General features: G+C 49.9%; 1 protein-coding gene across 1 annotated transcript in view; it reads right to left on the minus strand.

The window, feature by feature from the left end:
- Window positions 1-14,233, minus strand: part of PREX1 (phosphatidylinositol-3,4,5-trisphosphate-dependent Rac exchange factor 1) — a gene marked incomplete at its 5' end in the record, with an annotated part of 216,297 nt that overhangs the window by 102,959 nt on the left and 99,105 nt on the right. The window contains one exon of the mRNA XM_011995411.1: window positions 8,589-8,690. Within this exon, the coding sequence (XP_011850801.1) occupies window positions 8,589-8,690 (102 nt within the window). The remainder of the gene's footprint in view (window positions 1-8,588; window positions 8,691-14,233) is intronic.

Below are 14,233 nucleotides of genomic sequence, written 5' to 3' on the forward strand. Positions count from 1 at the left end.
GAGCTTGCAGTGAGCCCAGATCACGCCACTGCTGCACTCCAGCCTGGGAGACACAGCGAGACTCCATCTCAAAAAAAAAAAAAAAAAAAAACTCCTTTCTTCTATTCAGAGGAAAGGTGGGTAGAGTGGGAAGAGGGCTTCTATCAGGAAGTTCCTGTTCTGGCTTTGATGAGGATGTGCTGTGTGATCTTGGACAAGTTGCCTCCCCTTTCTGTGTCTATGCCTCCTGGCTATGCAAGGTAGTGATGAGACTAAGCTAAATGCTATCGCCAGCCTCTGTCAACAAAGCAGAAGCTCTGGCCACCCTGGGCTTGCGTTTCCACCTTACAGTAACAGTTGGCTGGGCTGAGCGGTGGCTGCTCCTTAGAAGGGACGAGTGCCCAGTTCCCACCACCTCGCTAAATTACAACCAAGCTACCCACTCATTTCCTGCATCTGCCCTGCAGGTATCTGTGTTTGTGACCCTAGGTTGGTAGGTCTCTACTGACCCTCCAGGCTCAGACATTCAGGAGCTCTATATCCAACCTTTCAAAGAGGCCCTAGCATGGCTCACCATGAAGTTCTATACCTCTTGTTCCCACTTCCAGGCTCTATACAGGCATTTCTCTAGAGAAAAGGGTAAAATGGTAAGAGATGGTGGTGATTGATGGTGATGGTAATGGTGGTGGTGGTAGTGGTGATGACAGCTATAAATTCCAACTTAGTGGAAGCAAAAATAAATAAAAATAGAAGAAATAAAGGAAAAAGAGCAACTAAGCCCCAAAAAACTAAAACAATCCAAAATAAAACATGGAAAGAGGCAAAAGCATCAAAAAAAGAGGATACACAGAAATCAAAAAGAAGGACGGCAGAACCAAGTTCAAATAGATTAATAAACACAATAAATATAAGTGGACTAAATGCTCCTGTTAGAAGATGTTATTAGATCACATTTTAAATTGAACTCTATGGAGTTAACAAAAAAAGCACCTGAAGCCTAAGGATTCAGATAGGTCAACCACAAAAGGAGAAACAAGATATTTCAGGAAAACACTAGTCAAAAGAAACTTAACGTAGCTACATTAATATTGGAAAAAACAGACGCTGAAACAATAAAAGCAGCTAATATTAAGCACATCTCACCTTTTCACAGACATTTTTCATTTCATCGTTACAATAACCAGTAACTAGGGCAGTATTTCACAGGAGAAAACTGAGGCATACAGAGTTTAAGTCAGATTTCAAAGAGGCAATGCTAATAAGGTCAGGAGCTAGGATTGATAAGCATAAAAACCATTATAATATTTGAGTCACCAACATTGAACAAACATGACCATTTACTCAGTAATATGCAAAATGCTTTCATGAGTTTTCTCATGCATTGTCTCATCTGATCTTCACAGCAAGCCTGGGAGGTAACTACCATGCCCATTTTACAGATGGGAAAATGGAGACAACACAGAGAGGTTCAGCAACTTGCTCTTGGTCACACAGCTAAGAAGAGGTAGACTTGGATTTCTGTATTCACTCTTAACCACACACAGTGTAGGAGAAATTAGAATCCAGGCTGGACCCCACAAAAGGTGATCTGGGAAGGCTCCTTCGAAGATGGGGCATCTGAGCACGGCTTCGAAAGGAAGAGGTGATGGCAGGACCACCCCCCGACCAACTCCCCAACAAGGGGTGTCCCGAGGTTAGTGCTCACCACACAGGAAAAAGAGCCTGAGCACAGGCTGACACAGGTTGAGTCTCTGGAGCAGCTGTGGGCGAGGTGTTGGTGCTTGGCCCGAGAGACAGGATGAAGGGGTGGGCACTGTGGTTGGGGAAGGATGGGGTCAGGGGAGAGGGGGCTGCAGTGAAGAGATCTCTGACTTCCTGTACTTTCTCAGCAAGACGGTGACAATGCCCAATCCCCAGCAGATGAGGAGCTCACTGTGTAACATCAGTCAGACAAAAACTCCAAAGAGATAACCCAAAGTATCCAGAATAATAGAAGGACTCTGGGAAATCAAAAGGACAACTGTCCAACAGCAAATTGGCAAAGGATGTGAAAAGGCAACTCTCATGAAATGCACCCACCTTCACTGCCACCACCAGGTCCAGACATCTCCTACCCGAACCACTGAAGCCAAGTACTTCCTGGTCTCCCTGACTCCACCCTGACCACCCCACGGTCCATCCTACACACCCAGCCAAAGGGACCCTGTTAGAACTAAGGCAGATCCTGTTCCTCCCTGTTCAGAACCTTCCCATGGCTCCCGCCTTACCCAGATGGAAAATAAAGACCTCACAAAGGCCTTGACCTGGCTCCATTACCTCTCTAACCTTCCTCCCTCGCTCTCTCCCTATCCTCTCCTCTCCAGTCACCCTGGCCTCCTCACTGTTCCCCAGACACACCAGGAACAGTCCTGCCCCAGGGCCTTTGAACTGGCTGTTCCCTCTGGAACAATTTTCCCCGAAGTACCTGCTTGACTTCCTCCCTCACCTCTTTCAGGTCTTTGCTCAAATGTTTCCTTCTCAGTCCAGCCTTCCCCGACCACATTATCTAAACCTGCAACCCCCTGAGTGACTCCTGGTCCTTACTGATCTTCTGAACCTGATATTTATTTTTTCCACAGCATCCAAATATTCCATCTAAACAAGCATACACATTTCTTACTCATTTGCCACCATCTCCCCCAAGAAGAATGTCCGTTCCAAGGGGACAGGGGTTCAAGCTGGTTTTGTTCACTTTGTACCCCTAGCACCTCAAGCAGTGCCTGACACACAATAGTTGCTCAATAAATAGGTGGTGAATGAATGAATGGCTTCAAAAACCCTAAACACTGCAGCACCAACTGTGGCTCTCTCTTGGAGGACACTAGGAAGATGGAAAGGCATTTGCTAACAGAGTAGTATTCTACTGCGTGAGTCACTGTTTTTTAATGTTGGCTTCTCCCCTCCCTCCTCCACCCACCCCACATAAAGTTTGCTCTGGTGCCACCTAAAATCTTCTGGAAAGCTCTGAGTAGCACACGTCCATGCTCTGCGAAACATGTCACTCCCAGCTGTCCCCCTTCACTGAGAATTGAGGTCAACACCTCCCTGACAATGGACCTCACTCAGGCCATCCCAAGAGTGCTGACCTCAGTATCGGCCACTTTCCTCCCAGCTAAGTAGACAGCGGTAGCAGCTGAATGACAAGGTCCTTGCACTGCACTTGGGTGACAGCTGCATCACCCACAGACAGACATGGGAGGTGCAGGAGACACCAGCGGCTGTGCACCAGACCCAAGGCTGTACCCCAAGCAGCTACTCTGGGGAAAACATCCCTGGACGCAACCCCACTACAGCAGCTGTTCTGAACGGACAGGTCCCAGGATGTGCCCTGTTGGGGCCCACAATGTTTAACAAGTTCTGAATCAAGCTGATACTTGGACATAAGTAACTTTTACCATAAAAGTCCCAATTTCTGGATTCAGAAACAGTTGGCAAGAAGACAGGGGTGGCCTTTCCACACATTCACTAAGTGACCAGGGGTATCTACCCTGTGCAGGCACCATTCCAGGCACTGGGGAAACAGGCCCAAATCCCTGCCTTTGGGGAGCTGACGTCACAAAACCAATCAGGACACCAAGCGTCCCAGGACAGAATGTGAGCCAGCTGTGAAGAAAGATAAAAGCAAGGTGAAGGGGACAGAGAATGGCAGAGGCAGCTCCTCTGTCGCAGAGGTGGCCAGGAAAGGGCTCGGGTGGGAGGCACTGGAGCAGCAGAAGCCTGACAAAGATGAGGAACGAGTCTCAGGAGACATGGGGTAAAATGTCCCGGCAGAAGAAAGGGCAAGTGCCAAGGCCCTTAGGCAGAAACCTGCTTGCTGTGTTCACAGAGCTTCAGGAAGCAAGCCTGGCTGAGCAGAGACGGTCCAAGAGGATCATGGGTAAGACCGTGTAGGACCTTGCAGATGGCAATGGCAAAGAACTTGGACCTTATTTGGAGTGAGCAGAGAGCCCCGGGGGGGTCGTCTGGGGAAAAGTGACATGAACTGACTTCGGTTTAGCTGCTGAGCTGGGAGCAGCCTGCAGAGGACAAGAAGAGGCAGGGAGGCCCGCTGGGGCTGGGGCTGTGGCAGTGGCCCAGCACGTAGGGACTAAAGGCATTCGGAAGCAGCTGGACTCTGGACAGAGTCTGAGAGCAGAGCCGACAGGACCTCCTCATGGCGAGACATGGGGGCGGGGAAAGAGGGACACCAAACGTAATCCCAAGGTTTGGCCTGAGCAACCAGAAGGACAGAGGGACTGTCTGCTGAGCTGGGGATGGAGGGGTTGGTGGGGAGGTGGTCTGGGGAAAGGCATGAGTATGCTCGACAAGAGATGCCTGCCAGACGCTCAAATGCAGAAACTCAACGGGCAGGAAGACAAGTCCAGGGTCTAGAGGAGAGGTCCAGGCCGAAGTCATCCACATGCAGACGGACTTTAAGGCCATGGGAACATCCACACAAATCCCGTACATGAACCTTCAGAGCAGCGTGACTCACGACAGCCAGAAAGTGGAAACGACCCAAATGTCCGTCAGCTAATGAGTGGATAAACACAACGTGGTCCAGCCACACAACGGAAGATGATTCAGCCACAAAAAGGAAGGAGGCACCGACACACTCCAATGTGGCTGAGCCTTGAGGACATGAGTCTAAGTGAAGCCAACCAGGCACGAAAGAGCAGCACTGTGTGATTCCACTTGGAGGAAATATCCAGAACAGGCGAAGAACTGACAGAGGCAGAAAGTAGACGAGTGGTCAGCAGGGGCCAGAGGAGGGGCGGATGAGCCGTGAGCGTTTATAGGTCTGGGGTTTCTTTTGGGGGTGACAGAAATGTTCTAAAATTATTGTGGTAATGGTTGCACAACCCTTGAGTATATTTTTTTTTAAAAAGGCCACAGAGTGGATAAGGCCACCACAGGAGCAAGTCTAGATGAGTAAACGGCCAAAGGACTAAGCCTGGGGCCCATCTCTCCTCAGAGGCCCCAGAGACGAGGAAGCAGTAGAGGAGACCAAGATCAATTGGCCAGAGAGCTGGGGGCAAAGGTGGCAGCTGCCCCCGAGACAGGATGTGTCCCCTGCAGTCGGCCCCAGGATGGCCCCTGCCCCTGCCACACACTCCAAGTCCCTGCAGGGCCCAGCCCAAGACTGGAAGCTCCAAGGGGCAGGGTCCGGGTCTGTCTTGTTCACAGCTGTGAAGAGCGAGCAGCAACACAGATGTGCGCATCACCAGGAAATAACTAAGAGGATCAGTGACAGTTGGGCCCCCCACCGGGCACCTGCCAGCTGTGCACCAGGGGCATCACCCCAAACCTGAATCATTTCCCTGGCAACACGAATGGAAAAGTCAACAAAGCCTGAAATGCCAACTGTCTATCCCGCGCCTGGGCTGAAGAGTCGAGATAGAATGTTCCGGCTATTCTTAGGCAACGTTCAAGTTCAGCATTTGGGGGCTGTTCCCAAAAAGGCTTTTATTCTCGCCTCTTCCCTCTTCCTACCCAGGCTCCTCAACCTTGAGTGCCCACCCCAAGTGGGAGTTCAGCTCAAACAAGGGGGCTCAGAGGGCCACGGGGACCCCTGCAAGGGCGTCGGAATCTGGAGAAGCCAGAGGGGGTGGGCTAGGGGGTTGAGCTCAGCTGCTTCAAGTTCATGGGATCATCTTTGAAAATCCACTGGAAAATGTGACAGAAAGGAGGAACTCCGGAGGCCGGGGGACAGCGCTCCCCTCAGCCCCGGGTGTTTGCTGATGCAAATATTCCCGCTCTGGTGCCAAATGCCGGGCACACTGAGCAGTTCTGTCAGGCAGGGAGCAAGGCATGGCCCCAACGGGAGTCTAAGGCCTTGCTTGTTCTCTCCTAAACAGCACCCCCCACCCTGCAATCTCCTACTTGATAAACACAGCTAGAGACCAAGGAAACAAGGCATGCCCCCACGGAGCGCAAGTGGGCAGTGTAAACAGCCATCTGGCCAGGACAGCGAACCGCGGCCACCCCATCGCCATTTCCTGCGGGCCATTTCCTCCACGGGCCGCCGGGCGGTTCTGCCCCTGCTCTCTCTCTGTTCTCCCGGGAATCCAGAGCCCAGGAATCCCACCAGACCACACTCTGGTGCCTGGGGAGATGGGAACAGGCCTCAGAAATGCCCGGGCCTCACATCGAGCTTAGAGTCCACAGTACACACAGGTCCAGCCACACCGTGTGTCAAAATATGTCACGGAAGCTGCAGCTCCAAGTGCCTGCTGGAACCCAGACTTTCGCAAGATCCAGAAACCAAACCTCAGTTCGGGCTCTGGGCTATGGCTGCTGGTTCTTCTCATGGGTCAGATGTTCAAGATTTTGAAATCCAGAGAAGAAGGAGACCAGTCTCAAAACAAAGGGCCACCGACCTTAGACCCCATTTAGGGAACTGAGAAGGGGCAGCATCGCTGATACTCCAGCACTTTGGCAGTTTAACTTCCCAAAATGCTCTCAACAGGCAGTAGAGCCATATGGGTAGGGGTGGCCCTCTGGAATCAGAACGCCCGGGTTCTAATCATGATTCTACTGCTTATCTACTATGTGGCCTTGGACAGGCCACTTCCTTTCTCTGTGCCTCAGTTGCCCCATCTCCAAAAGGGGGCTAATCACAGTGCCTACCTTGCTGAGTTGCTGTTAGAACTAAGTCCATGCTTACTTATCATAACAACCCCATAAGTACCATGAATACAAACCCTATGTTTCAGTGAGAAACTGAGGCACAGGAAAGGATAGTGACTTGCCCAAGGTCACACACTCGTAAATGACAGAGAAATCCAAACCCAGACTGCTTATGGCTACAACGCCTGGCTCTCATCCAGGGGTCAGCACATTTTTGCTGTAAAGGGCCAGATGGTAAATAGTGTAGGCTCTGCTGGCCACATCCACTCTCTGCTACATATTCTTCTGGGGGTTTGCTTGTTTGTTTGAACAACCCTTTTTAAAAAAGAGTAAACACCATTCTTAGCTCACAGGCTGTACAAAAACAGGCCATGGGCTGTATTTGGCCCATAGGCCACAGTTTTGTCAACCCTGTCTCTAACCACTACAGTACACTGTCTCTTAATGCTGTCAGCTAATCCGAGTTTGAAAGACACACCACACAGATCACATGAAGCACATCTGCAGGCCCGATTTGGTCCACAGGCTACCAGTTTACAAGTTTCACCCGAAGCTTCTTTCACACCCAGGTGAAGACCTGAGCTACAGCATTTCCAAGACCTATTTAGGGATCAAACCCATGGCAAGAACAAGTGCTGAAGCTCCTTTCGAGTTTGCTGGAGAGATCAACAGCAGGAGCAGACCAAAGGAGGCATGGGACAGCTGCGTCTGGCCCACCCCCGTGGCTGTGCACGGCAAAGGTGTGTGTTCGTGGGCAGAGCTGATGGCCCCAGGGTCTGACCCAGCTCAGAGGCTCCAGCATCACCCACCTTTTCCAGCAGAAAACCAAGATGAAGAATGCCCTGGTACTTTTCCCCTCCCCTTTTGCTTCCAGTTTATGGAGCAAAAATACACAGGCCCCTGTGAGAAGGTGTGTGAATGAGGCCCCACCAGCCAAATTAATCCCCCGGGGAACCCGGGACACAGCTGCCTTCAGGACAGAGCCAGGACAGGCTCCAGCCAACAGCCATTTTGTTCAGCCATTTCCAAGGGCTGAAACTCTGGGCTGAGAACAGAGGAAGGTGGAAGAGCCATTCCCCGGGCTCAGGATCTGTCCAGCAGCCAGCATGAAGCCTAGAATCAAGACTTCTCCATTCCCACACAAGCAGCAAACCTTCCGTGCTTTGCCGAGCCAAGACAAAGCCAGGGCTGGTGGCAGGGAAGGAAACAGCAGGTGTATGAATGGCTGCATTTGCCCAATCAATGCCTATGCCTGCCCTCACCCTGCCTTCCACAAACAGCTCAGAGGTTGGGCAGGTGGGGTTCATTTGTCCTCACTCAGGGCCTGTGGGACCCAGTAATTGGTTCAAGGTTGGAGCATATGACCCAAGTCTGAGCCAATTAGAATTTTCCTGCTCAGAATGATTGGTTCAAGAGTGCAGCACCTGACCCAGGTTTCAGCCAATCAGAACACAACACTGCCCTGCTCACTGTCATTGGATCAGAGTGGAGTGTGGGACATGTCTCAGCTAATCAGAGCACAGCAATAGTGATTGGTTCACGGGTAAAGCACGGGTCTAAGCTGACTGGAGAATGATAAATGGTACATGCAAAGGCTTCATGTGATTGGTCCAGGTCAAAGCACATGACTCGGGCCCAAACCATTTGGCATATGACCTTCCCCTGGCCGCAGATGGCCAAAGACAGAACGAATCTCAGCACTTTCCTCAGCTCTTAGTAGAGAGGTTCACTCTTTCCCACTGACCTTAAACTTGAGAGGATGTGAGGCTGCCACACTGAAAATAAGCCTGAACGGTGGAAAGCAGAGTGAACAAGAGAGAAAGAGGCAGGGTCCTGGTTTAAATCCAGCCCAGTCCAAAGCTGACACTGCTGCTAGACTTCTCAGATACTTGAACTAACAAATTTTATGTTATGCTGAAGTCAACGCGTTTTCTGCCACTTCAAATATGGGAAAGTCTCACCTTGAGGAGGAGCGGGTACTTGCAGATCCTCTGGATCGGAGACAACAGGTAGCCTTCCAAAGGGATGTCCGTAGTCTTCCGGCCTCCCAGAAGCATGCAGCTCTGCAAAGGGACAGGAGAGCTTCATGAAACCCACCAAGGAGAGCACAGGGACGTGGCCACCCTCAACCATGGGAAACGCTCTCAGAGCACGGCAACAATCACTTGGGAAGCGATTTAGCATCCCCTAGGATAAGTGAAAATGTGTATCATTTATAAGCAACACAAAGCCTAGTGGGCCAAATCTTGCCTACTCCCCATTTTGGTAAAGTTTTATTAGAAACACAGTCACATCCATCACATTGTCTGTGGCCCCCTACAAGCTACAAAGGCAGAGCTGAGTTGTTGGAAAAAAGGCCGTATAGTGGCGAAACCTAAAATATTGACTATCTGGCCTTTTGCAGAAAAATTCACCCATTCCTTTTCTAGAGAAGCTTTCACATATACACACCAGGAGACTCAAAAACGCCTTGTTTACAACAGTAAAAAATGGGGCGCAACCTAAATATCCATCACCTGAGAAATGGAAACATCTGTATTTTTGTTTCAGTCTCTTTGTGCAGATTTATACAATGGTAGCTAGCTATACAGCAGTGAAAATGAGATAACCAGGGCCACAAGTAGCAACACGGGCGAACCCCAAAAATGTACTCTTGTGCAAAAGAAAGAAGGACATGTACAGTATGAAACCATTTATAGAAATCTTTTAAAGACATGGAACATAAAACTAGGTGCTGTTTATGGAAAGCCTGTATGAGGTCAAATATAAAGACATGCGTGTTAAAGGAATGCACCCAATTCCAGTGGGGGTTCCCTCTGTGGAGGGAGAGTTTCGGGTTGGAAAGTGAACTGGGAATCTTCAACTGTTACTGAAAATGTTCTAGTTCTTTACCTGGGAGGAGTGTACGTGATTCTGTCATATGCATACCTCTAATCTGGCTTGCAGAGTTAAAAAGCGCAGCTCTCTTAGGAATGGAATACCGTTACCCTAACTCCCACGCTCACCCCCAAGCTCCTGTCCGCATGAATCAATTCAGTGTCGTCCATGTCAATACTTCTGCCCTGCAGCCCCCTTGCCTCTCTCGGCTCATTCCATGCCTCTTGTCTGGAATGTGTTCTCTTCCCCAATAATAAAGAAAATAATAATAATACTGCCATCATCCATCACGAACACTGACCAAGAGCTAATCATGTTTCCAGCAGGCCTCTAGGGCTCCCGACCACCAACCACCCTATGAACTGAAAACTATGATTATTCTCATCTCACAGCTTAGACCCCTGGGGCATGAGAGGACCCCAGAAAAGTGAGTCACAGAACTGGGACCTAGAGCCAGGCGGGTTGACACAGAGTCTGGGATTGAAACCATGATGCCCGTGTGCCCTTACCCCAAGCCCACCCATGCACCAAGGCCAGCCCAGCTACCCAACCTGCTCTCAATTCCCAAGACTTCTTCCTCCTGGAGCCTCCATAGGTGGCTATTTGTTCCACGGGGCTCTCAATCACATTACAGGCACTGTTGCTCCAACTGAAGAATCCGTTTCTGTTTGGCAGGAACCATGAGTTCTGCGGTGTTTCCCTGCCATGCCCCTCAGAGTCCTGGGTCCCTCGGGCTCACTATGTGCCCATGATGTGTAAGTGAATGAACTAACCAACTAACTAATGAAGGAACAACCCACCAGCACATCCAGCCATTCCTCCTCGACACCACCCTGGCAAAGTGGAAATGAATCCAGACTCTTAGGAAAAGGGATTCCCATCCTATCATTTATTCATTCATTCAACAAACACACATCGTGTGCTGTGCACAGCTCCAAGCACCGGGGGACTGCCCAACGAAACAAATTCCCTGCTTATATTCAAGTGAAAACAAGACCATAAGAACCCATACCGTGTGCCCACCATGTGCCAGGCACTGTGCCTCGTGCTTCACATACACATAAAGTTCATGCCAAAAGCCTAAGGAAATAAGCATGGACCACTGTCCCCTACCACACACGGGGAAATCATGGCACAAAGAGCTGGCCCAAGTCTCAGAGCTACCTCCACTGCCTCTTAGGGATCACAATAGGCCCTGCCTGGAAAAGCAGAATTCTGGGGACCCCAGGTCCCAGCTCTAGCTGAGCTGAATGGCCCCCACCCGTGTTTACCCCTGGCACAGATGGGGGATTGAGGCTGCGGCAGCTGGGAGATGCCGGGCCCCACGCTGCTCACACTCAGGCCTTTGTCCTAGGAGCCAGCACTTGCCACAAGCTGCCCTGGTGATGTCAGCTCTGGGCAGAGTGCAGGGTGCCTGGGGGTGGGGAAGTGCTTTCTAGAAACCCCCAGGGCTTGGCGGGAGAAGGGTCCAGGATCAAGGAGTTTTCACAAGATTTTCACAGCCACCAATGACACTTCCCCACAAACACTCTAGATTGTTGTTTCACTTTATTTTCTTTAAAAAAAAAAAAAAAAAAAAACAACTGGCAAACTCACACAGATCTAGCATTCACTATTCTCATTACATTTCAGGCACTATGGGAAGAACTTCTGAGAAGTCCTTAAATGCCCAAAATTCACAGAAGTGATTCAGGTGAGGCATCAACCTCATGGTCTTCCCAACCTCCTAATGGCAGCACGTTCCTGGACTGTCCTGAGTCCTCCTTTCTGTCCATGCTGCCCCCCGGCTGATCCCACCCTGACTCAGCTTTTTTTCTTTCTTTTCCTGGACAGAATCTCATTCTGTCGCCTAGGCTGGAGTGCAGTGGTGCAATCTCAGCTCACTGCAACCTCCACCTCCTAGGTTCAAGCAATTCTCCTGCCTCAGTCTCCTGAGTAGCGGGGATTACAGGTGCACACCACCACACCCAGCGAATTTTTGTATTTTTAGTAGAAACAGGGTTTCACCATGTTGTCCAGGCTGGTCTTGAACTCCTGACCTCAGGTGATCTGCCTGCCTCGGCCTCCCAAAGTACTAGGATTACAGGTGTGAGCCACTGTGCCTGGCCTGACTTGGCTTTAAACACCATCTTTCCTTATATTGGAAACACTCAGGTTTATCTCTCCAGCCCCTAAACTCCAGACTAGAGTCTCTGCTGCCCACCCAACGCCCCGCCTGGATGTACTGCAGGTATCTTAAACCTCACGCATCCAAAAGGGAACGTTTATTTCCCTGTCCTACCCTAGCCTGCACCCTCTTGGGAAAATGCAACTCCATTCTTCCAGCTGCTCGGGCGCAAAACTCTCAAGTCACATTTGACTCCTTTCATTCATTTATATCCAAAGTCAATGATCAGGCAAATTGTGTCAGCTCAGGCCTTCAAGCTCTATGTGAATCCAACCACCTCTCCCACCATGACCACGCTGTTCTCAGACACCATCGCTTCCTGCCCGGACATTGCAATAGCCCTGCAGTCGGTTGAATGGTGTTCCCCAAAATGCCAGGCCCCCAACAAAACCTCAGAATGCAACCTTATTTGGAAATTGGGTCTTTACAGATGTATGGTAATTAGTTAAAATAAGGTGATGCTGGATTAGAGGGGAACCCTAAATCCAATGACTCATGTCCTTATGAGGGGAGAAAGACACAAAAGGAGGCCATGTGAAGACAGAGGCAGAGACTGGAGTGATGCTGCCACAAGCCAAGGAGCACTGGCAGCCGTTAGACAGGATCCTTCCCTGGAGCCCCAGGAGGGAGCACCCACCGACACCTTGATTTCGGACTTCTGGCCTCCAAAACTGAGAGAGAATCAATTTTGTTGTTTTAAACAACCCCATCTGTGGCAATTGTCCCGGTCCCCTAGGAAATGCAAACAAGCCCCTCCCTGGACCTGCACTTCTACCCAGATACTGACAGGGGGGATCTTTCACCATGCAAATTAGCTCCAGTCATGCCTCTGCTCAAAACCCTCCCACGGCTTCCCAACCCACTGAGAATAAAACGGAACATTCTCTAAGGCAATGCCATGAGCTCCAACATGAAGGGATCCCACAGAGCGATGCCACAGACATCACGCTGCACAAAAGCAGCCACACACACACGTATCCTGAATGACGCCGTTCACAGACGATGCTAGAATGGGCAAAACTAAGCTTTGGTAAGAGAAATCAGCAGAGAGATTCTGGAGGTCTGGGGGCCATGACTGGAAAGGGGCAAGAGGGAACCTTCTGGAGTGATGGGAATGTTCTTCGATCTTGGTGGTTCCATGCTATAGACATATGTAAGCATTCGTCACCCTGGGGGTGCACTTACTGCATGGATGCTACACTTTAATTAAAAAGCTTCTTTAAAATCTCATACTTGGACTGGGCAGAGTGACTCACACCTGGGAGTGTACTCCCAGCACTTTGGGAGGCCAAAGCACTTTAGCCCAGGAGTTCAACACCAGCCTGGGTAGCATAGCAAGACCCCATCTCCACAAAAAAATTTTAAAAATTAGCTGGGCATGGTGGTGCACACTATGGTCCCAGCTTCTCAGGAGGCTAAGATGGGAGGATGGCTTGAGTCTAGGAGGTCGAGGCTGCAGTGGGCCATGATGGTGCCATTGCACGCCAGCATGGGTGATGCAGCGAGATCCTATCTCAAAAAACAAAAACAAAACAAAACAAAAAATGCCAGACTCTTTCCATTGACTAGATGCTCCTTCATCATCTGGCTTCTTTCAATCTCTCTGACCTCATCTCCTCCTGCTTTTTCTCTTATGGCCTTCATTCTGGTCTCCCTTGGCTTTCTTGCAATTCCTCAAACACAACCCTACTGCAGGGCCTTTGCACATTCAGGTCGTCTATCTCTCTGAAATGCTACATAGCCCCTGCCTCTCTCTCTCTCCTTTACTTCATCCACATCTCTGCTTACATGTCACGTAAGATGCAGTTTTCCCAAAGACCAATCTAAAACAGCAGCCACCACCCTAACTCCCTCAAAACATCCTGTCACCCTTATTTTACATCCTCCAGAGAATTTAACATCACATTATCATTGAAGTTCCCCCAGCTAGAACAGCCACTCTATGAGAACAGGGACTTTTCTTGCCTTGTTCACTGTCGGATCTTTAGACCTTAGAATGATCCCTACCACAGGATAGGTGCTCAGTAAGAAGTTGTTGGATGAGTAAATGAATAAATCATCCCCATTTTACACACAAGAAAACTGAGGCAGAGAAAAAGAAAGTCACTGCTCCACTAGTCTCCATCACTCAGCTGGTGCCCAGCACAACATGGATAGAAAGCCAGATTCTGTCTGTTTCCAAAGCCTTAATGTCCCATAACAGACTCAAGACAGCTCTTCTGCAGGTGGCCAAAAGCTGGGAGACGCCAGCAAGGAGGGAGACAGATGGCACATGTGCTGGCACCCCACGCATCCTCCCCTGCCCAGCCCTGCCCACCCAGCTGCTGCTACGAACAGGGCAGTGTGACCCACCAGAAAGACTGCTTGAGAGAAGGAGAGAGGGAGGGAGGGAGGAAGAAAGAAAGGGAAAAAAGGAAAGAAGGAAGGGGAGGGGAGGGGAAGGAAGAAAGAAGGAAGGAAGGAAAGAAAAAAGGAAGGAAGGAAAGAAAAAAGAAAGGAAGGAAGAAAGAAAAGAAAGAAAGAAAGAAAGAAAGAAAGAAAGAAAGAAAGAAAGAAAGAAAG

This window comes from Mandrillus leucophaeus, unplaced genomic scaffold, assembly GCF_000951045.1.
Source record: "Mandrillus leucophaeus isolate KB7577 unplaced genomic scaffold, Mleu.le_1.0 Scaffold489, whole genome shotgun sequence".
Taxonomy (NCBI): domain Eukaryota; kingdom Metazoa; phylum Chordata; class Mammalia; order Primates; family Cercopithecidae; genus Mandrillus; species Mandrillus leucophaeus.